Genomic DNA, 24,689 nt, shown 5'->3' on the forward strand with positions numbered 1-24,689 from the left:
TTATATCTTAACAACAGAACAAAGAAAAAGACATTAAGCCAACCTCTCTGTAGATAAACGGAGTTAGATGACAAAGTTCTGGAGACCAGGGACTCAGACTGAGATTTCTTGTATCTTCCCCAGAAAACTATACAGTGCGATGCAGGTAATATGAGTTTAGATTTCTCCTCAATAGTTTTTCATTAAGAAAGCTTATCAGTGCCAAAACAAAAGGACGAAGTCAATCACTTGATCCACGCAGGGTTAAAAGTGGAGTCCTGGTGTGTGAGCAATGCCCCTTCCTACCAACGAGCCAGAATTGCTTTGAGACCATTGGGTGGCACGCACTGGGTTTAAAGTACTGCAGCTACACGACAGAGTATTTCTGGCTTGACTTCCGTGGATGACACATTCACAATGGAAGGCTGTGGTTTAACGGATTCAATCTGAATACCACTCTTTGGAGACCTGCCTGCCCCCAGGCTGAAGACAGAACTTGAACCACTAGGAGACTCTCCTTCCCTTTTCTTGCTCTGAGCTTCATTTAGAGACTACAGCCTTTTAAGGTAAATGGCATACAAGCTATTAAAAGGCATTTTTTTTAGTTTCATTGTGGTAATCATTTCATAATGCATACGTATATCAAAACATCACATTGAACACCTTAAATATGTATAATTTTATATTTTTGAAAAATAAACTAAAAATCTAAACAATGGGTGAGCTCCCAGGCCGATCCCCTGCCCTCCAAAGCCCCCTCCAGGCTGCGTAGGTCCCTGGGGGCATAGGATGGAGGCCGGGCAGATCAGGAGAGGCAGGTGGAAGGGGCCCTCCCAGACCGCAGGAGCAGGAGAGGAGAGGAGGGTGTTTGCCCCGCCCACTGGAGCCCAGGAAGCCTGCTGGGCTCCCGGGTGAGGTCCCCTGCCCTCTGAGACCAGGGATGGGGGGCACGCCTGGGCCCCTTTGTTCCTTGAGCTCAAGCCCCACTGCCCACAGCCCCCAGGGCCTTTTCCAGCCCTGTGGGTCCTGAGCATTGACCCCGCCCACCACCCAAAGCTTGCCCCTGCTTAGGCCCCGCCCTCCACAGTCAAGGCCTCCCCCCGCCCCCTTTTTTTCTTTTCCCTCCTCCTCTTTTTTACTATTGTGGTACTAATGTACCTTCCAGTTGTTGATTCAGCTATATTTTTATTTTTATATTCTTCCTAACATACCTGTTAGTTTCCTAGTCTAATTTTATTTTTTACTTTGCTGTTTTTTTTATTGTTTTTTTTGTTTTTTGGGTTTTTTTGCTGCCTCAGATGCCTTGCGGGATCTTGGTTCACGAGCCCCTTGTCGGACCAGAGCTCCTGCGGTGGGAGCTCCGAGTCTGAACCACTGGACTAACAGAGAACCTCAGACGCCAGGGAATATTCATCAGAGTGAGGTCTCATGGAGGTCCTCATCTCAGCACCAAGACCCAGCCCTACCCAACAGCCTACAAACCCCAGTGTAGGAAACCTCAGGTCAAACAACCAGTAAGACAGGAACACAGCCCCACTCATTAAAAAAAAAAAAAGAGAGATGGCAAAAAAAATATGTCACAGATGAAGGAGCAGGGTAAAAACCTACAAGACCAAATAAATGAAGAGGAAATAGGCAATCTACAAAAAAGAATTCAGAGTAATAATAGTAAAGATGATCCAGAATCTCTGAAACAGAATGGAGGCACAGATTGAGAAAATACAAGAAATGTTTAACAAAGATCTAGAAGAACTAAAGAACAAAAAAACAGATATGAAGAACACAATAACTGAAATGAAAAATACACTAGAAAGAATCAATAACAGAATAACTGAAACAGAAGACAAATAAGCGAGCTGGAAGACAGAATGGTGGAAATAACTGCCGAGGAGCAGAATAAAGAAAAAAGAATGAAAAGAATTGAGGACAGTCTCAGAGACCCATGGGACAACACTAAATGTGCCAGCATTCGAATCATAGGGGTCCCAGAAGAAGAAGAGAAAAAGAAAGGGTCTGAGAAAATATTTGAAGAGATTATAGTTGAAAACGTCCCTAACGTGGGAAAGGAAACAGTCACCCAAGGCCAGAAAGCACAGAGAGTCCCATACAGGATAAACCCTAGGAAAAACACACCAAGACACATATTAATCAAAATAACAAAAATTAAATTCCGAGAAAAAATATTAAAATCAGCAAGGGAAAGACAAAAAATACCATACAAAGGAATCCCCATAAGGTTATCAGCTGATTTTTCAGTGGAAACTCTGCAGGCCAGAAGGGAGTGGCAGGATACACTTTAGGTGATGAAAGAGAAAAACCTACAACCAAGATTACTCTACCCAGCAAGGATCTCATTCATATTCGATGGAGGAGTCAAAAGCTTTTCAGACAAGCAAAAACTAAGAGAATTCAGCACCACCAAACCAGCTTTACAAGAAATGCTAAAGAAACTTCTCTAAGCCAGGAAACACAAGAGAAGAAAAAGACCCACAAAAACAAACCCAAAACAACTAAGAAAATGGTAATAGGAACACACATATCGATAATAACCTTGAATGTAAATGGACTAAATGCCCCAACCAAAAGACACAGACTGGCTGAATGGTTACAAAAACAAGACCCATCTGTATGCTGTGTACAAGAGACCCACTTCAGACCTAGGGACTCATACAGACTGAAAGTGAGGGGATGGAAAAAGATATTCCATGTAAATGGAAATCAAAAGAAAACTGGAATAGCAATAGTCATATCAGATAAAACAGACTTTAAAATAAAGACTGTTAAAAGAGGTAAGGAGGGACACTATATAATGATCAAAGGATCAACCCAAGAAGAAGATATAACAATTATAAATGTTTATGCACCCAACATACGAGCACCTCAATACATAAGGCAAATGCTAACAACCATGAAAGAAGAAATCGACAGTAACACAATAATAGTAGGGGACTTTAACACCCCACTTACACCAACGGACAGATCATCCAAACAGAAAATAAATAAAGAAACACAAGCTTTAAATGACACAATAGACCAGATAGATCTAATTGATATTTATAGAACATTCCACCCAAAAGTGGCAGAATACACTTTCTTCTCAAGTGCACATGGAACATTCTCCAGGACAGATCACATCCTGGGTCATAAATCAAGCCTTAGAAAATTTAAGAAAATTGAAATCATATCAAGCATCTTTTCTGACCACAATGCTATGAGACTGGAAATCAGTTTACAGGAAAAAAACCGTAAAAAACCACAAATACACGGAGGCTAAACAGTGCACTACTAAATAACCAGGAGATCACTGAAGAAATCAAAGAAGAAATTAAAAAATACATAGAAACAAATGACAACGAAACCACGACAACCCAAAACTGATGGGACACAGCAAAAGCAGTTCTAAGAGGGAAGTTTATAGCAATACAATCTCACCTCAAGAAACAAGAAAAGTCTCAAAGAAACAATCTAACCCTACATTTAAAACAACTAGAAAAAGAACAAAGAAAACCCAAAGTCAATAGAAGGAAAGAAATCATAAAGATCAGAGCAGAAATAAATGAAGTAGAAATGAAGAAAACAATAGCAAAGATCAATAAAAGCTGGTTATTTGAGAAGATAAAGCCAGACTCATCAAGAAAAAAGGGAGACGACGCAAATCAATCAAATTAGAAATGAAAACGGAGAAATCACACTTGACACTGCAGAAATACAAAGGATTATACGAGACTGCTACAAACAACTATATACCAATAAAATGGACAACCATGAAGAAATGCACAAATTCTTGGAAAGGCACAACTTTCCAAGACTGAACCAGGAAGAATTAGAAAATATAAACAGACCTATCGCAAGTAATGAAATTGAAACCGTAATTAAAAATCTTCCAACAAACAGAAGTCCCGGACCAGATGGCTTCACAGGTGAATTCTATCAAACACTTAGAGAAGAGCTAACACCTATCCTTCTCAAACTCTCCCAAAAAATTGCAAAGGGAGAAACACTCCCAAATTCATTCTATGAAGCCACCATCACCCTGCTACCAAAACCAGAAAAAGATATCACAAAAAAAGAAAATTATAGACCAATATCACTGATGAACATAGATACAAAAATCCTGAACAAAATACTAGCAAACAGAATCCAACAGCACACTGTAAGGATCATACACCATGATCAAGTGGGATTTATCCCAGGGATGCAAGGATTCTTCAATATATGCAAATCAATCAATGTGATACACCATATTAACAAATCAAGGAATAAAAACCATATGATCATCTCAATAGATGCAGAAAAAACTTCTGACAAAATTCAACACCCATTTATGAAACAAACTCTCCAGAAAATGGGCATAGAGGGAACCTACCTCAACATAATAAAGGCCATATATGACAAACCCACAGGAAGCATCATACTCAATGGTGAAAAACTGAAAGCATTTCCACTAAGATCAGGAACAAGACAAGGATGTCCACTCTCACCACTCTTATTCAACATAGTTTTGGAAGTCCTAACCACAGCAATCAGAGAAGAAAAAGAAATAAAAGGAATACAAATTGTAAAAGAAGAAGTAAAACTGTACTGTTTGCCTATGACATGATACTATACATAGAGAATCCTAAAGATACCACCAGAAAACTACTAGAACTAATCAATGAATTTGGTAAGGCTGCAGGATACCAAATTAATGCACAGAAATCTCTAGCATTCCTATACACCAACAACGAAAAATCAGAAGGAGAAATTAAGGAAACACTCCCATTTACCACTGCAACAAAAAGAATAAAATACCTAGGAATAAACCTGCCTAAGGAGGCGAAAGACTTGTACTCAGAAAACTATAAAACACTGATGAAAGAAATCAAAGATGACATAAACAGATGGAAAAATTTATCATGCTCTTGGATTGGAAGAATCAATATCGTGAAAATGACTATACTAACCAAAGCAATATACAGGTTCAATGTACTCAGAAAACTATAAAACACTGATGAAAGAAATCAAAGATGACATAAACAGATGGAAAAATTTATCATGCTCTTGGATTGGAAGAATCAATATCGTGAAAATGACTATACTAACCAAAGCAATATACAGGTTCAATGCAATCCCCATCAAACTATCAATGGCATTCTTCACAGAATTAGAACAAAAAATTTAACAATTCGTATGGAAACACAAAAGACCCCGAATAGCCAAAGCAATTTTGAGAAAGAAAAAGGGAGCTAGAAGAATCAGGTTCCCCAACTTCAAACTATACCAGAAAGCTACAGCAATCAAGACAGTACAGTACTAGCACAAAAACAGAAATACAGATCAGTGTACAGGATAGAATGGCCAGAGATAAACCCACGCACATATGGGCACCTAATTTATGACAAAGGAGGCAAGAACATACAGTGGAGAAAAGACAGCCTCTTCAATAAGTGGTGCTGGGAAAACTGGACAGTTACATGTCAAAGAATGAAATTAGAACACTACCTAACACCATACACAAACATAAACTCCAAATGGATTAAAGACTTAAATGTAAGACCAGACACTATGAAACTTTTAGAGGAAAACACTCTGTGACATAAACCACAGCAAGATCTTCTTTGACCCACCTCCTAGAGTAGGAAATAAAAACAAAAATAAACAAATGGGACTTAATTAAACTTAAAAGCTCTTGTACAGCAAAGGAAACCATAAACAAGACAAAAAGACAACCTTCAGAATGGGAGAAAACATTTGCAAATGAAACAACAAAGGATTAATCTCCAAAATATACAAACAGCTCATGGAGCTCAATATCAAAAAAAACAAACAATCCAGTTAAAAAATGGGCGGAAGATCAACATCACTAATTATTAGAGAAATGCAAGTCAAAACTACAATGAGGTATCACCTCACATCAGTCAGAATGGCCACTGTCAAAAAATCTAGAAACAATAAATGACGGAAAGGGTGTGGTGAAAAGGGAACCCTCCTGCACTGTTGGTGGGAATGTAAACTGATACAGCCACTATGGAGAACAGTATGGAGGTTCCTTAAAAAACTAAAAATAGAACTACCATATGACCCAGCAATCCCACTACTGGGCATACACCCTGAGAAAACCGTAATCCAAAAAGAGTCATGTACCACAATGTCCACTGCAGCACTATTTACAATAGCCCGGACATGGAACCAACCTAAGTGTCCATTGACAGATGAATGGATAAAGAAGATGTGGCACATATATACAATGGAATATTACTCAGCCATAAAAAGAAACGAAATTGAGTTATTTGTAGTGAGGTGGATGGACCTCGAGTCTGTCATACAGAGTGAAGTAAGTCAGAAAGAGAAAACAAATACCATATGCTAACACATATATATGGAATCTAAAAAAAGATGGTATTGATGAACCTAGTTGCAGGGCAGGAATAAAGAGGTAGACATAGAGAATGGACTTGAGGACACGGGGAGGGAGGGCGAAGCTGGGGAGAAGCGAGAGTAGCATGGACATATATACACTACCGAATGTAAAATAGTTGGCTGGTGGGAAGCAGCAGCATAGCTCAGGGAGATCAGCTCGGTGCTTTGTGATGACCTACGCGGGTGGGAAACGGAGAATGGGAGGGAGGCTCAAGAGGGAGGGGATATGGGGACATGTGTGTGCATATGGGTGATTCGCTTTGTTGTGCAACAGAAACCAACACAGTACTGTGAAGCAATTATACTCCAATAAAGATCTATTTTTAAAAAAATTTAAATAATGGGCATGTCTCACAAGATTTACAGTGTCAATCATACAGAAAACATAGCACTGCAAACTTTATCTCCTATAAAACCCAATATATCCCACTTTAAAATAAAACAAGCATGTTGAGGGTGAAAAGGAAACCACAAAAATAAGCACAGTCATCTAATGTCATGACAAACAATTCCCAACAGTGAATATAGTCAGTACATGCATTGCCACCAGAACAACGTCTGGCCGCTATCTGGTCCAGCTCTCTGATTTCACGCTTTAGCAGGCTGAGGCACAGAACCCCCAAGTTGCCTTGTTCAGTGACCCATGATCAGTTAATGGGCACCACCAGTTTAAGATGCCACACCTCCACTACTTGGGCTTAGTCCATATACTATATACCAAGCTGGCCTTAAAATGCCACAGTTTTCCACTTTGTTTACAGACACAAACATGAACTGAAAAGCTTTGCAGGAAAGCCATCTCTGCAATCCCTGTAAAACTCACTAATTTTCCCCATCCCTAAATGGCTTCCAAACAATCGACATTTTCTATATTTAGCTTATCTCAGTAACAAAGTTAAACATGCCCAGTGTTTAAAAATAGATCTTCAGTGGTTATCTAGAGAAAGTAAGATAAGTAATGAATTCTGGTGGGCAAAACAGATGGGCGAAATGTGAAAGGAACAAAATCTTAATTCCTAGCCATTGAAGGGAAAATAATAAATACATAGTTCATACTTACTAAAGTTTATTTTTCAGTATGCATCTCACTGAAATAAAAGCTATTTCCAATTAAGATGCAAAAGAAGATGGTAAGCCTCTGACATAACATAATTTAGGATCTCAAAGTAGATATTTGGATTGACTGCCTCTTGTTTCTTTTTTATTTGTCATTATCACTTGTTTGGAATTCAACAGAAATAAAAAGTTACAAAGAATAGCCCTTCAGATTTAAAAATTTACAAGCTCTAAAAGCAAAGTAAATGAAATGATGAACTGCAAATCTTATTGCAATAGACGCAAATTATTAAGTACTTCAAATAAATGTTGATTATCCAAAGAAAGGAATGCATGGTTACAATGTTTATGTACCACATATATGCAGTTTTTAAGGCCCTTCACTTAATTTATTTCCGAGGCTTCAATGAAAAAGCATTTCACTCCAACTTAAAATTATCAAACTTCTTCTGTTCATTGAAGTGAAAAGGTTATTTGCTTTTAAATTTACTAACATGGAGGGCAAGTAAAAGTTTTCATTTAAGAGTACAGATTCTCAAAATACTTAATAAGACAGTTACTACTATCTTACTAACAAGTATATAATTAATAAGATAACTGTAGTGTTTTCTGAATTTAAAATTTAATAATAACTTACAAAATGCCCCTACAAATAAATTCTTAAATGACTCTCTGATTACCTAAAAGCCCCCTGCGCTCTCTCATTGTAGTCATCTTAGATCAGCTTTTCCGCTTGTTTACCTCCTCACGAAGCCCCCCTGCCTTCTAACCCAGACCTCAGAATTAATCTCTCCCCCTTTTGCATTACAACGAACCCGGTCATGCTGTGCATCCTTATTTCCAACTCACATCACATCCCCCTCAAGGCCCACAGCCTCCTCAGGGGCAAGGACTGCATCCTTGTTCGACCCAGAGCCCAGCACTCAAATGCTTTTCAACAGATGTTCACTGAATCAAGAAGCTGCACGTTTATTTTTCACAAGTGGATAAGCTAAACCTCATTTTCAACAGTAAAGAGGTGGGGAATAAACAAATACTTTAAATGCACCAGTGATGTTTTAAAGGCACCATTCTGTGAATCTTCTAGTACATGTATTTCAAATTACAATCACTTTCTGGCAGGTAATTTGTTCCTTCGAACAAGCCGTGTGAAAAACACGGCTTTTTGGTTCTTCCTCATTCTCTAAGTAATTTTAAGTCATCATAATTGTTCAAGTTGGGGGTCCTCCATTTTTAAAACACTCATGTAAAGTCCCTCTAGAGAAAAATAACAATGTTCTCTCTTCATTTTATTAATTCAGTAAAAATGCTCTTTGAATGATTATCTTCATTGCGACTGACACACTAGTTACAATGCTGCTTTAGTCAAACAAGCTTGTTTATCTTGGACAAAGCGCCTTTCAGAAGACTTGGATTTAAATGCAGACACTCTCCTCTCACGGGGCTCGCCTCTTCACCTTGTTTTTGATTTGCTCCCATGATCTGATAAACTCCCGCTTTTGTATCCTGAAGAGGTGGTAAAATGGACTCTGCAGTAACCACGTGTCTAACGCGGTGGAATATCTAAGCAACACCGCCTTGGGCACATAAGGCACAGCATTCTTCCTCTTCAAAAAAGGAAAAAAAAATTGAGATATTATTTATCTCAATAATATTCATTTCCTTTCCACATGCACATTGAAATTTTTTTAAAAAAACTTCTTTCACTGTCCTTAGATACAGATGATGCTGTAGAAGGGGATCAGAACACGCCGCCCCAAAACATGCCACTTTGACATGAGGATTATTTTGAGCTGAGGGTAACTGAGAAGCAGCACACACAGCTCTCTGCCCTCCCCTTTTCCGCCTAAAGGAGGCCTAAACTTCACTTTGTAACAGTGACATCAAAAACACTCGTAAAGCTTTTCCTTCCTAGAGGACCAGGAAGATCAGAGACAGCACGGAGATGCGTCAGCAAGCCTTACTTAACAGTCCTTATCTACCATACATTTCCTAGGGACCTTCCCACAACGTACCAGCCCTAGGAGCCCAAACCCACCTTTCCTGCACCTAGCTGTGCCTCCACAGGTTACTGCCTTGCGCTGACTCTAACCGCCTCTTTTAGTTTCCCCTTCTTTTCTGAGAGGGGCCAGTAAAAACCCTAGCGTGTAAAATATTAAACTACACGTAAAGTATCAACGCCCGTTAAATCTGTGTGCCTCTTCTCCTGCGGATCTGGCCTTGTCAGTTTGATCTGCGGGCCCAGCTACAGACAGCTCTATCTCCTCTATGCACAGCACACCAGTCACTAAGGGCCCGGGCAGAAACCCTGGGTTTAAACTGAGCCTCGGACCTGAGCACTAGCCCATCCCCTCACCAACTACGTGAACTGCAGCAGAAGTCCCTAACCTCCCCATGCCTATTTTTCCTTACCTGTAGAGTGAATGTAATAATGGTAACTACTCACCACAGGTGTGGTGAGGTAAACAAGACCATGTAAGCTACCTGCCACAACTCCTGGATCATAGGAACTGTCCCTCAAAATGTTAGCTGTTGCTCTTATTATTATCCAACAAAGTCAGATTGTTTACTCAAAATCGTGTTAAATGATGAATGGATAGGAGAAACATCTATATAATTTCTCTTCCTTAAAAAAAGGTCTCTGATTACATACAAATGCAGCCATAAAGAAATGCAGCATAAATAAGTTTGCAGATATAACTTACACTCTATGACGTTTATAATTATTTGAAATGATTTTTAAATGTATTTCTGTGCCAATGAAATACATCATTTCAAGATCAAGTACAAGACTTCTACCGTAATACACACAAAACTATGGTCTTTTTCTGCCCAATTTGAAACCTTTCCCTGAATAGGAAAAGTATGACGCCCCTCCGAAACAATGTTAAAATATAAACATAGTCATTTGTCTAATAATCAGTACACAAAAATAATTATTATGCAACATTTAAATGGAACCATACAAATCACAAACTTCCTTTTATACATTCGTCATATCTGTCTCTCTGTATTGTCCTCATTTACAGGGCGTGTTTTTCCTGAGCATCTATGATGTCACTGAGCTCAGCAGTTTCACATATTATCTCATTTAGTCTTCACAAAATAACATGACAATAAGTATTCCATTTAAGAATGAGAATGCTGAGTTGAAAAGTTGATTTATTCAAGCTGACAGAGAATAGCAAAGAACTAGGAATTACACCCAGGTTTCTCACCCCAGATCCAAAAATCTTTTGACTACAACAAAATTATTATCTGCAAAAATTCCAAATAAAAAATGTCAAATGAGGCTTCCCATAAATTAGAAGCTTATGCAATTCTTTCACTTTGAACATTAACCACAAGGAGATAAGAAACTCAAGAAAAACTGACATAAAATACTTTCCTACAGAAAAATACAAATTAAGAATGAGAGCAAAGCAACACGTAAGCACACGAAGAGCTGGCATTCAGTGCATCGCATCTAACGTGGAAGAATCATTTCCTTATATTCACACACCTCCCCTCAGTTAAGCAACCACTTGCATTCAGTTGTAGTACTCCTGTATTTCCTCAGCTCTTTGCTCATTTTGTCATTTCGTAACATCTCATTATACCTTCAGTTAAAAAAAAAAAAAGGGTACTTCCCTGGTGGTGCAATGGTTAAGACTCAGCGCTCCCAATGCAGGGGGCCCGGGGTTCGATCCCTGGCTAGGGAACTAGATCTCACATGCATGCCGCAACTAAGGAGCCCATGTGCCGCAACTAAGGAGCCCGCGAGCCACAACTAAAGGAGCCCACGAGCTGCAACTAAGACCTGGCACAACCAAATAAATAAATATATATATTTTTAAAAACTGACCTCTTTCTAACTGCTAAACTGTGCGCTGAGCGTAGAGACTAATTTATCAATGTAAATGCTAGTGCCTCACATGTGGTTAGCACTTAACATAACTCCCCTTTCCAGGTACCACCCGCCTCATTTCTTTCTGCCTCCAACTATCACTTACACTTACACACACATACAGCCCTCTAAATCCCCATGCAACACTGCTTATTTGGGGTTTTCACTGCTAGACCATGCAAAGAAGCAGAGGAAACAAAGCTTACAGAATTGCTTACCTTTAAAACTTGCAAAAAGTACAGGTTTTTACTGACAAGTAAACAAAGCCTTCTCTGCATTGCTAGCTGTTCCAGAATCCCCTCTTTTATAAGCTCTCTGACCTTATTCTCAGTCTTACTTCTGTGGGTGGAGTGCATGTTTTCTCCCCCCATCTATTAAGTAAAGAAAGCAAATTGACTCAGTCTACCTGTTGACCCTGTTAGATCAAAACTTGTCAACTAGAGGGCCATTCAAGAGCCCCCATGCCTTAAAAGTGAGATTCTCTTCCACATTTCCACAGAAACACAGACCACTGTTCCCTGCAGAGTGCTCTGCCCTTTTGTTAAAAGGGAACAATCAAGGCAAGTCACTCTCCACTTTATTGCCACCTCCGTGGGGCTACAATCTTGTAAAGGGGATAACATATATATTAAAATAAGCTAATGCTATGTTAATATGACATATAAGTGATCCTGACATGGAGATGGGGTGAGATCATGACAGATGAGGAAAAGCTGCCCGAGTTGGAAGGAAGTGTACAGAGGAGTCCGAAAGCACATTCTTGAGAATGCACTGGTAATTTAGGGGAGGGACTGGTGAGGAAGCAGTAGTTGGGCTACAGTGAAATCAGTGAATGGGAAAGCTGGCCAGGGAAGAATTCAGACAGCCTTGAATGCCATGCTTAGGAGTATTCATCTTCATTCAGTTATCAGTTGAGAATCTCTTTTCCCTTAACACACCATGCTACTCCTGCTTGAAGTAAAAACTCACAGAGGTTCATAACAATTGATATGGCTTCTTGAATAACCCAGCAGAGTCACATTCCCTTTGCAGCACAAAGCTAATAAACACAAAAACTCTACTTTCAGTATTATCCTCTACTGTAACTGTTTGCCAGTTACAGTAGAAGGCACTCCTAGAAGGCACACCTTGAGAGTGGGGCTGTTCTCTCAACAAATATAACCACACCACCTAGCAAAGCATCTTTGGAAAATGGACCCTGAAGCTAGACTGCCTTGGACTAAATCCTGGCTTGACCATTATAAGTGTGAACTCCGGGTGCCTTAGTTGTCTAATCTGTAAAATGGGAAAAACAGCACCTATCTGGTAAGGATGAGATGACTCACATAAGACAACAGTACCTGGCACACAGTCAGCGCTCACTAAATGCTAGGTGTGTTGCTAACACAATCCTCTCCTTTCCACTCCGTATCCAATTACAAAGCCCCATCAGCTACCTTAAAATACTTCTGGGATTTTTTCCATTCTCTCCGTGCCCACTCTTTCCACGACTCTGACCATAATCTCTCACCTAGATTACTACAATACTTCCCAAACTGGCCCTTTTCAGAGCTCAATGCATATGTTACTTGCTCAGGGACATTTCCCCAAACCCCCAACCTCTACCCACTAGGTTAACAAAGTCACAGAATACAGTGCATTTTAACTTTCTTCTTATATTTCGTGTCCCACTAGAATGTGAGTTCCATGAGGGCAGGGACCTTGTCTATGTTTTTCTTCATTCCATCCCATATAGTCCAGCACAGGACCTGGAATTCAGGGCACACTCCAATATCAGATGAATGAATAAAGAGCGGGTTCTGAGACGTTACTACTTAGTTTTGGATCGTCTAACTACTAATATTAACCTCTGTTTAAAAAACCATAATAAAATGAGAAAATATCAAAGGAAAAATTAACTTATAATTCCATTTAAGAAGAGCCCACTCTCAAGTGTATTCAGTTCTACAAAATTAGACAAATTTACGAAAGAGGGAAAGTAAATTGTGTATAGAGAGTCATATTTTCTTTTGCTTTCCATAACAATGGCACAGAGGTGTCCCCATAGGTTATGGTATATTTAGTGTTACTATAAAACCCATCCAAGAAGTTAATTTAATGGAGAAGGAGTCTTCCCACAATTCATACATTTATATAAAAGCTCTTGGCAGAAATCCAAAGTTACACACCGAACTGTTGCAGGCCTAGGAAAGGTGTGTGTAGGTAAGGGGAACTTTAACTTTCTCAATATATTTTTGCAGTGTTTGAATATTTTATTGTACCTGTGACTCATAACAGAAAAACAAGGTATTTTAAAAAATATTGCACAAATGCAAACTAAAATAACTGTCTTGCACAGTCCAGGATTTATGTTTATAGAAAGTATAGAAACAAGGTTCTAATTACATTTCTCTAAGAGTTTCTTATAAGTCTATTCCCTGGCCAGACTTAAATTGTGTTAGACTGGAATCACATTTGATTGAGAAATGTTTAATTTCCTCTTAAAGGTTTGTGTCATTCTACTTAAGCAAACCCAGAAGCACATCCAGATCTCCCTGGCTCTGTTACTCCCAGTTAAACTGTAGGAAGGTCTTTAAAGGTCTTAACATGAATGATAAATAAGCAGAGAAAAAAAATTAAGGACACAAGCAACAATTTATATTCTATCTAGAACTACTGATATTTGAGAAGAATCTGGGCAACATTTTAGCAGAAATGCAGAAAGAATCCAGACTTGAAAAAAAAAGGTGTTGGACTTGTGAGGTCCCTTCTCTGATTCTAAATAAACATGTTTCATTCAAATACAACAGTTTAGCTGCTTTTTCAACAAGATACAGAATACAAATTTAATTCATTAAGAGTTTAGGACTATTTTTGAGGACACAGTGCTACCAAAAGAAAGAACTAGTTATAAATGGCCTCTAGACATGCAGGCCTTGAGGGTTTCTGAGGAAACTGAAACAATCTTTCAAGTAAATGTATAAATTATTAGAGAAGTTAAGGGTATTCTAACTGAACACATTATATATATAAAACGTTAAAATCTTAGACTTAAATTCTATGTTTTTCTTCCAGTGTTATTTGAACTAATTTATACTTGAAGCAGGTCAGCTGAAAAACTAAATTTATTTTATATCAAATTTTACTTTTGATTGTTATAATGTATCATGTTAGCATTTGAGGAAGTGGGGATTAGCAGACAGAGCCATTAGTGTAAAATATATTTTAAAGTACTGATTTCAGCAGGAAGAAAATGGTGACTAAAATATTTAGAGGGTGTTAATGACGAGGCATGTTGCATATGCCTAGAAATAAATATCACTAGATATTTTGGCCTGCAAATATCAATGATCAGTTTTTGGTGTATTCCAGTAGAAGGAGGGGAAAGAGCAACAACAAAATATTTTTTAATAAAGAAAAATGAATTCTGACATTTAGAAGATTATAACTGAATACTGGTTCTTCATGTATTTATAAAAGGATGTCTGATGGCCCTCAATTATAATTCAAAATTTTATTTCACGCAGGTTCCCTGATGAAGTTTGTTAGGAATCCTAGAACTGAGTGTCCGTTGATCAATCAGATTAAACTTTTTAAAAACCATGTGCTGAGAACTCAAACAATAAATTGGAGGTCTATACGGAACAAATATAAGGTAAGATATACAATTTGAGAAATACTGTGAAATTTTACAGTCATTTTTTTAAAATAAGAAACTCGCTAAACACAAATTACTTCAATGGTATATGTTACATTGCATGGGACATATTATATGCTTTTAACGAAAATTTTAAAACCCGCCATAGGTAGAATTACTTTTCTAAGAGGTAAATGTCGTATATTCTGATCCTGTATCCTAGCCCAGGCCAGTTGTCATATGATGTGAAATTGAATACTTATCATGATAAAACCATACATTTAGACAAACGTGGTGAGGTAAGAACAGAGTGGGGAAATGACTGGTCTGAATTAGTGAAAATTTTAAATGTGGCCCATTGAAAAAGTCAATTATCAGGAAACCAGTATCTGGAAAAGCGATCTTTCTTTCTTTCCTAGGAAACACTTATAGATACTGATTTAAACACAGTCCCTGGCTTCTAGTTCCCTTCCCCCAAACCTCCAACTGGGGCAAACGCACAGAGTCATCAGGAATCAACAGCAATGCAACTATAAATTCAAAATGGTAGCTGGTGGACAAAAGGGTGAAAGCAGCTGCTCTAGGGGGAAAAAAAAAGACAAAAAGACAAAATAATGCCACCCCATTCACTCCAACCCATCCCCACCAAGAAAAGAAAAGAAGAGGACTAACTGAATATAAGGAAAACCAAGAATTAAGCTCTCTTTTTTTTTTTTTCAAATTGGGGAACAGAAGAAAAACACAACTGTTATTCCTGTGTAAGAGACTTCAAATAATTAAATAGAGTTAAAAGGGCCTTCTACTTTTGTTTGTTTTACAAATTTAATCTACAAATCCAATCTCTACAGAGAAAGAAAATAACAGAAAGTAAGCAGACAAAAGATTAGCCACACATGTAAGCCTAGTCAAAGTTGGCAAGAATTTTATCTCCGGTAAGGCTTCTACAGTAACAAATGGATTAATTTCCTTGCCCAGCTTTCACTTGTACTGCGGACGAATGCAAAACAAAGTTGTACTTCTCGCCCAAACAGTAACACCAATCTGTTTCAAGAAAAGGTCTCCGATTTTTAAAAGCGCACTGTTGAGTTCAACCATTACCATCTTCTTAGACCAAACGCCAGAAGCTGTCAACTGCTTGCCCTATTTAAACGTTAATCTGCACCTACTTCTCCCAGCATCAAGACAGGCAGTTGCAAGAGAGGGGGAGGGCGGGCGGTGGATCCCGCTTGGGGCCGCAGAGCAGCGTTACCGGAGCTACCTAGTAATCCTGGAGTACCCGCAAGGAAGCACCTGGCCAAACCCTAACCGAGAACGTGAAGCTGCCCCCACGGTGGGAGGACGGCGTAATGGCACGTGTTCCCGGGGCCGGATCTGCCCGCCACGGCGGGGCGAGCCTACACTAGCTGGACGGACGGTGGGTGGGTGGCAGCTGGGGGATGCGCCTGCGACCCCCCCAGGGCCCCAGACGCAGGGAGGGGCTGCAGGTGCGGCGGGCGGGGCCTCACCTGCACGCCGGTGCAGTTCTCGAAGAAGAAGAGCACCATGCTCTGATAGATGCAGTAGAGCCGGTCGTCCACCGCCTGGTAGAAGCGCGAGGGCAGGAACGCGGAGAGCAGCCGCCAGGCCCCCCAGGCCAGCACGTAGGTGGGAGCCGTGCCCAGGAGCACGGCGGCCGGCAGCACGCAGCACATCGAGTACATGTGGAGCACCAGGGACAGCAGCATCTTCTCGGCTCCGCACGAGGAAGGCTCCGCCGGCTCTTCCCCGCACCGCCGCCGCCGGCCGCCCGGCGGCCCTCAGTCGGCGGCCAATCACCGGGCTGGGCCGGGCCCCGCCGCCGCCCCCTCACCTCGCCGGGCCGCCGGCCGCCCCTGAGACGCCCAGCCCGCGCCGGATCCGGCCTCCGCCCCCAGCCGCATGGGCCGCGCCGCCGCTGGACGGTGGGCGGGCTGGCGAATGAGGGGCCCGGCGCGCTGCTCCAGGCCACGGGGCAAGAGGAAGACGCGGCCCTCGGGGGTCGAGAGCTCAGGATCACTCACACCCCATGACCCTCACCCGTCACCCTATGCCCCTACCGGGGGCGGGGCTCCGCGCCAACAACACGACTCCTGATTGGCTGCCCGTTACCATAGTCCCCCTCCGCGGGCGGGGCTCAGCGGCAAGAACTCGTCTCCCGATTGGTCGAGTCGTGCTGACAGTCGACACGCAACTGCCGCCCGGACGCGTGGACTGCCCGCTCTGGCTACTGCGCATGCTCCAAAGCTTGCCCTCCCCCCGGCCCCTCCCCAAAGGGAAGCGGCGACTTCCGGGCGGAGCGGGTTGAAGGTGGGTGTCGGCCGAGGAGGGGCCCGGGCGGCCTTGTGCCCCTTGGTCCGGCTCTGGGCGCAGATTGGCTTGAGGGAACGCCCCACTTCCTGCTTGCACACCTGAGGGCCCCTGGACCCCGGGATGGACCCTTAAGCCGAGATGTCCCCTTCCGAGGGGCGCACCGGTGACCAGCGGTACCTCGCAGGTGCTGCAGACCTTGGCTTCGGGCGGCTAAGAGGACTCCTGGTGGCAACGGAGACTGGTCAGGCCTGCTGTGGGAAGGCCCGCAGTGACAGCAGTGCGATAAGCGCTGTCGAGGCGTCAGCCCTGGGTTATCGGGCCAGGCTCACCTTCCTCTCCACGGTGGCTCTCACCCCCTCCGCCTTCCTGGCTTCCTCCTCTTCTCCCAGCCGGGTGCACAGAATCTCCTCTCCTGCCCTTCACTCGCCCACCTGCATGTTTCTGAGTCAGGCCCCTGCCTTCCCATCGCTACAAGTTTACGCACAGCTGGACAGCCTGTTTACAAGGTTCTTGACACACTGGTTTGTTTTATCAGGCCTTATATCAAATTCACTCTTGCTTCACCTCCCCAGGCCTGGCGCTTTAACTTCTGATAGTTTATGATGAGCCTCAGTTTTTGAGTAGTTCTTGAAGGTACTTGAGTGCACATGTGGGATAAAGTACTAACATACTTCTGTGACCTTCACAAAAATCTGGGAAATCAGGGCAGCCGTTTTATTGATGTCAAAACAGACTCTGAGGCCTTCTGAATCCTTCTACTGCCCTTTGGCTACAGTGAGTGTGGTTTACTGTGTAATCCTTTCCAGGGATATTTGCACTTCAGAAGAATGCCGAATGATTTAAGTGGAAAAAAAAATATTTTTTTTTTGCCTGAATGCAAGCCTGTGCGTAGCTTTATGCAGGAAGACATTTTAGCGGAAAATTCTAATCAGGGCCAGGACGGTGGCTGCTTGATTTGACTGTCTCTACATGATTGACATCATGTAACGTGATTGGTAAATGGTGACCTTGAGGGACAAGTCCAGGTGGATAGAGATTGCTCAAGGAACAATTATTTGGACAGGTATATTGCCACCAGGAAGCATTAAACACTCAAAAGATTTTCAACGCGGTTTCCCCTCTTTCTGTGGAAAGTAATGCCCTGTGAGAGCTAGACTCATTCCGGAGGGAAAAAGTCAGGTATGGATACTGTGCACAGCCAATGCTAATCACGCTTCCTTTAACTAACTGAGACCAGACATCCCTACAATTAGGAAAATGTATGAAGAGATAAAGCTGGTTCAGTGTTAAATGTTACAATCTGTACACGTGCAGTCAGTAAATGTTGTGATATGTAAGTATGTTACTTCCTGTGAATTGCCCCCATATTACTGTTAGTCACCTGGTTGTAGAGTTTTGTGCCAGGTTCTGACATGGGGACACTGAGAACGTGAGCCTCCCTCGTCCCCTGTTTATATCCAAACCCAGCTCGACACACTCACTTATCCCCTGTGCTCTTCAGCCTCCTCTCTCCCTGCTGGTCACAGATTTACCCTCCTTTCTGCCTTCCCCTCTCTCAAGCTGTACTCAGCATGCACCCTCTGCCTCTACTTCCTTACGGTGTACATTTTTTAACCCCTTGCAGTCTGACTTCCTTTTCCACCACTCTACTGAAACGGTTCCTTGTAAAGAGCGCGTCTAACCCAGTCTGCATACAGTGGCTCTGGGATATAACAGTGAAAAGACTGATTGCATTTAGCAGGGACTTAGGTGTGGGGTGAGCTTTACGTAAAGGGGGATATTTAGGATACACTGGGGACGTATACCAACGAGATCTCATTTAGTTGGGGCACATAGAAGGCTTCTCAGGTAGAGAGAGATTTGAGATGAAGTTTGAGGGTGGAGTTAGATGAGAGCTAGAGAAGGGAAGGAAGGTGAACGAGCCTTCCAAGTGAGAGCAGCGAGTCTCAAGGACTGAAGCTAAGAGCCCACAGGTTCTCAAGGCTGAAGAGACCTGTGTGCAGCATGGTAATGAGCCGCTCTTCTCTGTTTTTTATTCGGATGCCCCCTAGAAGTGTGCTGTGTATTTCCCTCACACATTTGTAAGTTAATAGCTAAAATTATTTTATCATAAGTTTAATTAGTTACAAAAGAAATAAGTTATGATGAGTTATAAGTGAAATTTTAAAATTAATTACAGAATTAAAAAATAGTTAAAATTACAGAAATCTTTTAAGTGGACCCCATGGGTTATAAATACCATAGTGATTTAATACCAACATTCTCCATGTAAAAAAGATTTTTACCAATTAGAATTTTACATTGATCCTTTGTCTCCTTGAAAACATTTTCATTCCACTTCTGCCACATAATTTTATCTTAATGGAATATATTTTATGCTTCCAAGTCTTTTATTGATCAGACTATGTCATCAGGGTCCTAAGAGTTAAAATTTCTTCTGGATTGAGCTATGACTCTTGTTAGCAATATACAATTTAATCAATGTATATCACAAAATCTGATAATTATTGTAAATAAAGGTAAAGTTTGATTGGAAATGCTTGTCTTAATGGTACCTTAATTAAAAGAAATTGGCGAATTATCCTCTGGTGTCCTAAAGTTATTACACCTTTCCCCCCTCACTGCAGAACAGTGTGGTAAGGTTGGGGGCTGGGGAGCAAGTGGGCAGGACGGTTGTGAAATGCAAGGCGGTCTGTACTCCATGAATCTTCTCAGGCATGTCAAACGGACAGATACTTTGGAATCAAGAAATCTACTTAAATGAACAGTCAGTAGCAGAGTGGTTACACGAATACACAAAGATGACACATGAAATGTTATGCAGCAGTTAGAAAAAGACCAAGTAGACCCAAATGTACCTAAATTTACCCAAATGATCTGCGCGTTAGGTGAAAAAAGCAAGTTGCTGGATAATACATGCACTATTACCTCATTTCTGTAAAAAATAAAACTATATTTCTAGATGCAAATGTCTAAAAACTGATGACAGCGGTCTTCTCAGGGGAGGGGAAGTAAGATTAGATGAAGTTCAGCTGGACTTCCTGTATTGTTTCAAGTTTTTACAAAGAAATATTGATTCAACAAATATGTATCCAGTTTTCCATATCCCACTTCATGCTGGGTGTCAGGTAAAGAGAGAGAACAGATAAAGGCCCTGAGGTCATGACCCTTGCGGTCTGGGGTGGGGCAGTGGGATTAATTTATTTCAGAGGCAAATAAAAATAAAGGAGAAAAATAAGAGATGACTTTTGCAGGAGATAACTAGAAGGTGGGATCCACGGGAGTCTTGACCTTGGTGATAAGGAGGGGCAGGGAGGGTGAAGAATGCCTCCCCAGTTGCAGGCTTGAGTAACCGGGTGGCATTTGCTTTCATCTACGAGGAGTGGAAACAGGTTCTGCGGAGCACAGAGCTTCCAATCAGCCTGTGCTGCAGAGAGCACTTCAAGGAAAAGAACACAAGTTTACAAATAAAAAATTGGATTTGAACATGGATACTTATTTAGAATGAGAAAAATAATTTTTAAGTATATAAATTTTTACAATCTGACATATCACAAAAATAAAATATTCAGAAAAATAACTTTTATTATGTAACTGTATCATAGATCAGTGATAAAGTATACCTTTCTTTTGACTGTGAAAACCATTTTGCATTTTCTCTACAGAAAAGTAATTGCCTTTCTAGCATGATAAATGTAAACTTGGTTTTTATCATTCATTGTCAGGATGCATGATATTCAACCTCACACTATGACTTTAGTACATTTTCAGTAAAACTAGGTTTATTTCGTGAAGAGGGGGACGTGCGAAGGAGAGGGAACTTGACAAACGCATTGTAAAATTCATGTAGGGAAACAACTCAAAAATTTTTGAAGAGGAGGGCTACTGAGCATGGCAGTCGGAGTGACGGCCATCCGAAGGCATCCCTGTAATTTCTGGAACCCATGAATACGTTAATTTGCTTGGCAAAGGAGAATTTAGGGCACAGGTGGATTTAGGATTGCCAATGCATGACCTTACGGAGCGAACGCCGGGTTTTCCAGGTGGGCCCAATGTAGTCACGAGGGGCCTGAAAAGTGGGAGGGGGCAGTTAAGGAGCTGAGAGCGACGTGCTGGGGGCAGGGCTCGCTCGCTCGCCCTCGCTGGCTTCCTAGACGGAGGAAGGGGGCCGGCGAGGGAAGGCAGGCTCCAGAGCCTGGAAGGGACGCGGGCGCGGACTGTCCCCCGGAGCCCCAGGAGGACACAGCCCTGCTCGGTACCTTGCCGACTCCAGTGACACCTGCTTTGAGCTTCTGACCTCAAAACCGTAAGATACGTTGGTTTTATTTAAGTTTCTAAGTAGGTGGTGATTTTTGATAGCAACAATAGGAAGCGGGTCCGTGGAGGGAGGGATTTTTCCGGCAGGTACCGACACATAGTGTAACGCTACAATAACAGTGTCTTGCTAGTGTGGAAGCGGACGGCTCAGCGGGGCAAAAGGAAGAGTCTAGAGACACAGGTGCTGCTGTGTACGTGTGTTTTGTATTGTGTCTCATGAAAGTGGCGTTTAAAATCTGAGGGAAAAGAATGAATTAGTCAAAAAATGCTACTACCTCTGTACATTTGGGGAAAATGTTATATAAACAAACTCGACAACCTACACCCAAATAAAAGCCAGACGGGAGGATTTAAACATAAAACTTCATCTAAAAAGTTAAAAACAGGCTTCCCTGGTGGTGCAGTAGTTAAGAATCTGCCTGCCAGTGCAGGGGACACGAGTTCGAGCCCTGGTCCGGGAAGATCCCATATGCCGCGGAGCAGCTAAGCCCGTGTGCCACAGCTACTGAGCCTGCGCTCTAGAGCCCACAAGCCACAGTTACTGAAGCCCACACGCCTAAAGCCCGTGCTCCGCAACAAGAGAAGCCACCGCAATGAGAAGCCCACGCACCGCAACGAAGAGTAGCCCCCGCTCGCAGCAACCAGAGAAAGCCCTCACGCAGCAACGAAGACCCAACGCAGCCAAAAATAAATAAATAAATAAATTTTAAAAATAAAAAGTAAAATACTAGAAAAGATACAGGGTAATCGTTTGATAAACTTCACGAGGAGGAGATTTTACTTGGCATGATACTAAGACAAAGTATTGAGTCTCATGTGATCTTGGCGTCTCCACGGAGTAATCTGACAGCAGAATTGAATAAACTTGTGTCTCTGAAAAACCACGAACGTTCACCCTGAATGCTGTGAGGTCTTAGTGTGTGTGAGGGCCTTGGAACACCTAAATTGATCCTACCTGAACTCAGGTGTGGAATGTAATTAAAGAAAGCTGTAACATGATCAGCTGTACTGTAAACTAACTACCGTTAAGTGGGAACAGAAGGGTGCTATCTGAATGTAGAAGCAAAGGGAAGCTTGTCTCGGTGTGAAGGAAGGGCACAAGAGTACCTTCTCTTCACTAACAACTTAGAATGTAGCCCAGCACTGCCTGTGTTTGTTCAGCCTCCATTCGAGCTTTCATTTACTTTTATCTGTAAAACTAAAACGAAAAGGCATTCTTTTTTTTTTTTTTTTTTTTGCGGTACGCGGGCCTCTCACTGTTGTGGCCTCTCCCGTTGCGGAGCACAGGCTCCAGACGCGCAGGCTCAGCGGCCATGGCTCACAGGCCCAGCCACTCCGCAGCATGTGGGATCTTCCCGGACCGCGGCACAAACCCGTGTCCCCTGCATCGGCAGGCGGACTCTCAACCACTGCGCCACCAGGGAAGCCCAAGAGAAGGCATTCTTGTTCTAAAAGATTTAAACACTGTTTTGAATATTGAATGAAGTTCTTGCTGCTGTCTCAAATCCGACTTACTCACCTAGAGGTTATGGTTGTAATGAACACCTGGAGGTTATGGTTGTAATAAACATAACTTTCTAGTTATTTTCTTGTGTTTCTGTCATTGGATGTTTGTGCATGCCCTGCCCTGTTCCGCTCTTGAGAGCCCTAAGATTTCCATTTGGATCAGATATCCACCGCTCCCCAACAGAACTCATGTGCTTTGGGGAAAGTTGATTCCATCCACTGTCTCAGGAGAGGCCATGATCCATGTAAGGCAGTGGTTTCTTGTGGGTTTTCTTGTTTTCATTTTGAAGTCTGGACATTGATCCCTTGAAGCTCCTGAAGACCTTTTCAGGTGGTCCAAAGTCAAAAGTATATTTACAATGACACTGAAACAGTATTTGCATTGAATTTGGAGTAATGTTGGTGGGTAAACCTGCTAGCACCTTGGCATCAAGGCAGTGATACCAAAGTGCATGGTGGCCACGCATTCATCGCCATGGACTCCCGGTGAAAAACCACTCATTTCACTTAAGAATACCCTTGACAAAACAATAAACATGAATTCTATTAAATCCTGACCCTTGAGTACACATCCTTTTAACATGTGTGAGTAAAAGGTAAGTATGTGTGAAGCATGTTTGCACCCTGATTAATGTATAGTAGTTCTCTAGAGGAAAAACATGGATTTGTGAGCTCAACTAGCTAGTTTTTTCACAGAACATAATTTTACTTGAATAACAGATAAGCTATGGTTATTCTGGTAGATATTTTATCAAAAATGAATAAACCGTCTCTGTCACTTCAAAGAAAAACAACTGATAGTATTGCTGATAATAACCTCGAGCTTTTCAATGCACATTAGAATTTTGGAAAACCTAGATTTGCTCTCATGAACTTGGCATGTTCTCAGTAGCTGGACTTCTTTAGTTCTGGGGTGATATTACTTATTGTGCTTTCAGTATTGTATGTCAACATTTAGAAGATCTGCATAACTCAGTGAACCAATATTTTATAAATCAGTGCTTGGACTCTAAAAATCACGTGTGGGTAAATGGTTATTTCAAAGTGCAAGACAGACCAATGGATTTTAATGTAACAGGGTACAAAAATTCGATATGTCAAATTCCACATTGCTAACAACCTTTAAGAAATGACCAGTTCCTGAGTTTTAGTATAATACGAAATAATATTCACATTATCTGAAGGCTATTAAAACTCCTTCCCTTTTCTAATCACATATCTGATTGAGGCTGGATTTTCTTCAGATGCCTCAACCAAAAAATCATGGCAGCAGATGGAATGCAGAGAATCCAGCTGTATTCAATTAAGCCAGACATTAAAGAGATTTAACAAAAAATGTAAAACAATGCCACTCCTCTAAATTCTTTGTTTTGAATTTTTTCCATAAATATTAACATACAATGGACTTTACTGTTCTCTAAAAGGACTTACTAAATATTTTAAACTTTCCACTTCAATTTCCAGTATAGTAAATAGCAGTAAGTATAACCTGGGTTTAAAAAAACAAGGTAAAAAACGGGTAATGGGTTCCTGAACCACTCCTCTAGGACAATCAAAGCAGCCCTACTTCTGTTTCCACACAAAAATTGTTTAGGGATGAAC

General features: G+C 41.4%; 1 protein-coding gene across 4 annotated transcripts in view; it reads right to left on the reverse strand.

Annotated features, from left to right (window-relative positions):
* AGPAT5 (1-acylglycerol-3-phosphate O-acyltransferase 5) overlaps positions 1 to 16,746 on the reverse strand; it is a 62,473-nt gene extending 45,727 nt beyond the window's left edge. For all 4 annotated transcript variants that reach the window (XM_082680514.1, XM_082680516.1, XM_082680515.1 and 1 more), the window contains exon 1: positions 16,442 to 16,746. In XM_082680514.1, the coding sequence (XP_082536640.1) occupies positions 16,442 to 16,660 (219 nt within the window). In that variant the 5' untranslated portion in view covers positions 16,661 to 16,746. The remainder of the gene's footprint in view (positions 1 to 16,441) is intronic.
* Between the last annotated feature and the right edge of the window lie 7,943 nt (positions 16,747 to 24,689).

The sequence above is a fragment of the Grampus griseus genome (genome assembly GCF_964374135.1).
Source record: "Grampus griseus genome assembly, chromosome: 21".
Taxonomy (NCBI): Eukaryota; Metazoa; Chordata; class Mammalia; order Artiodactyla; family Delphinidae; genus Grampus; species Grampus griseus.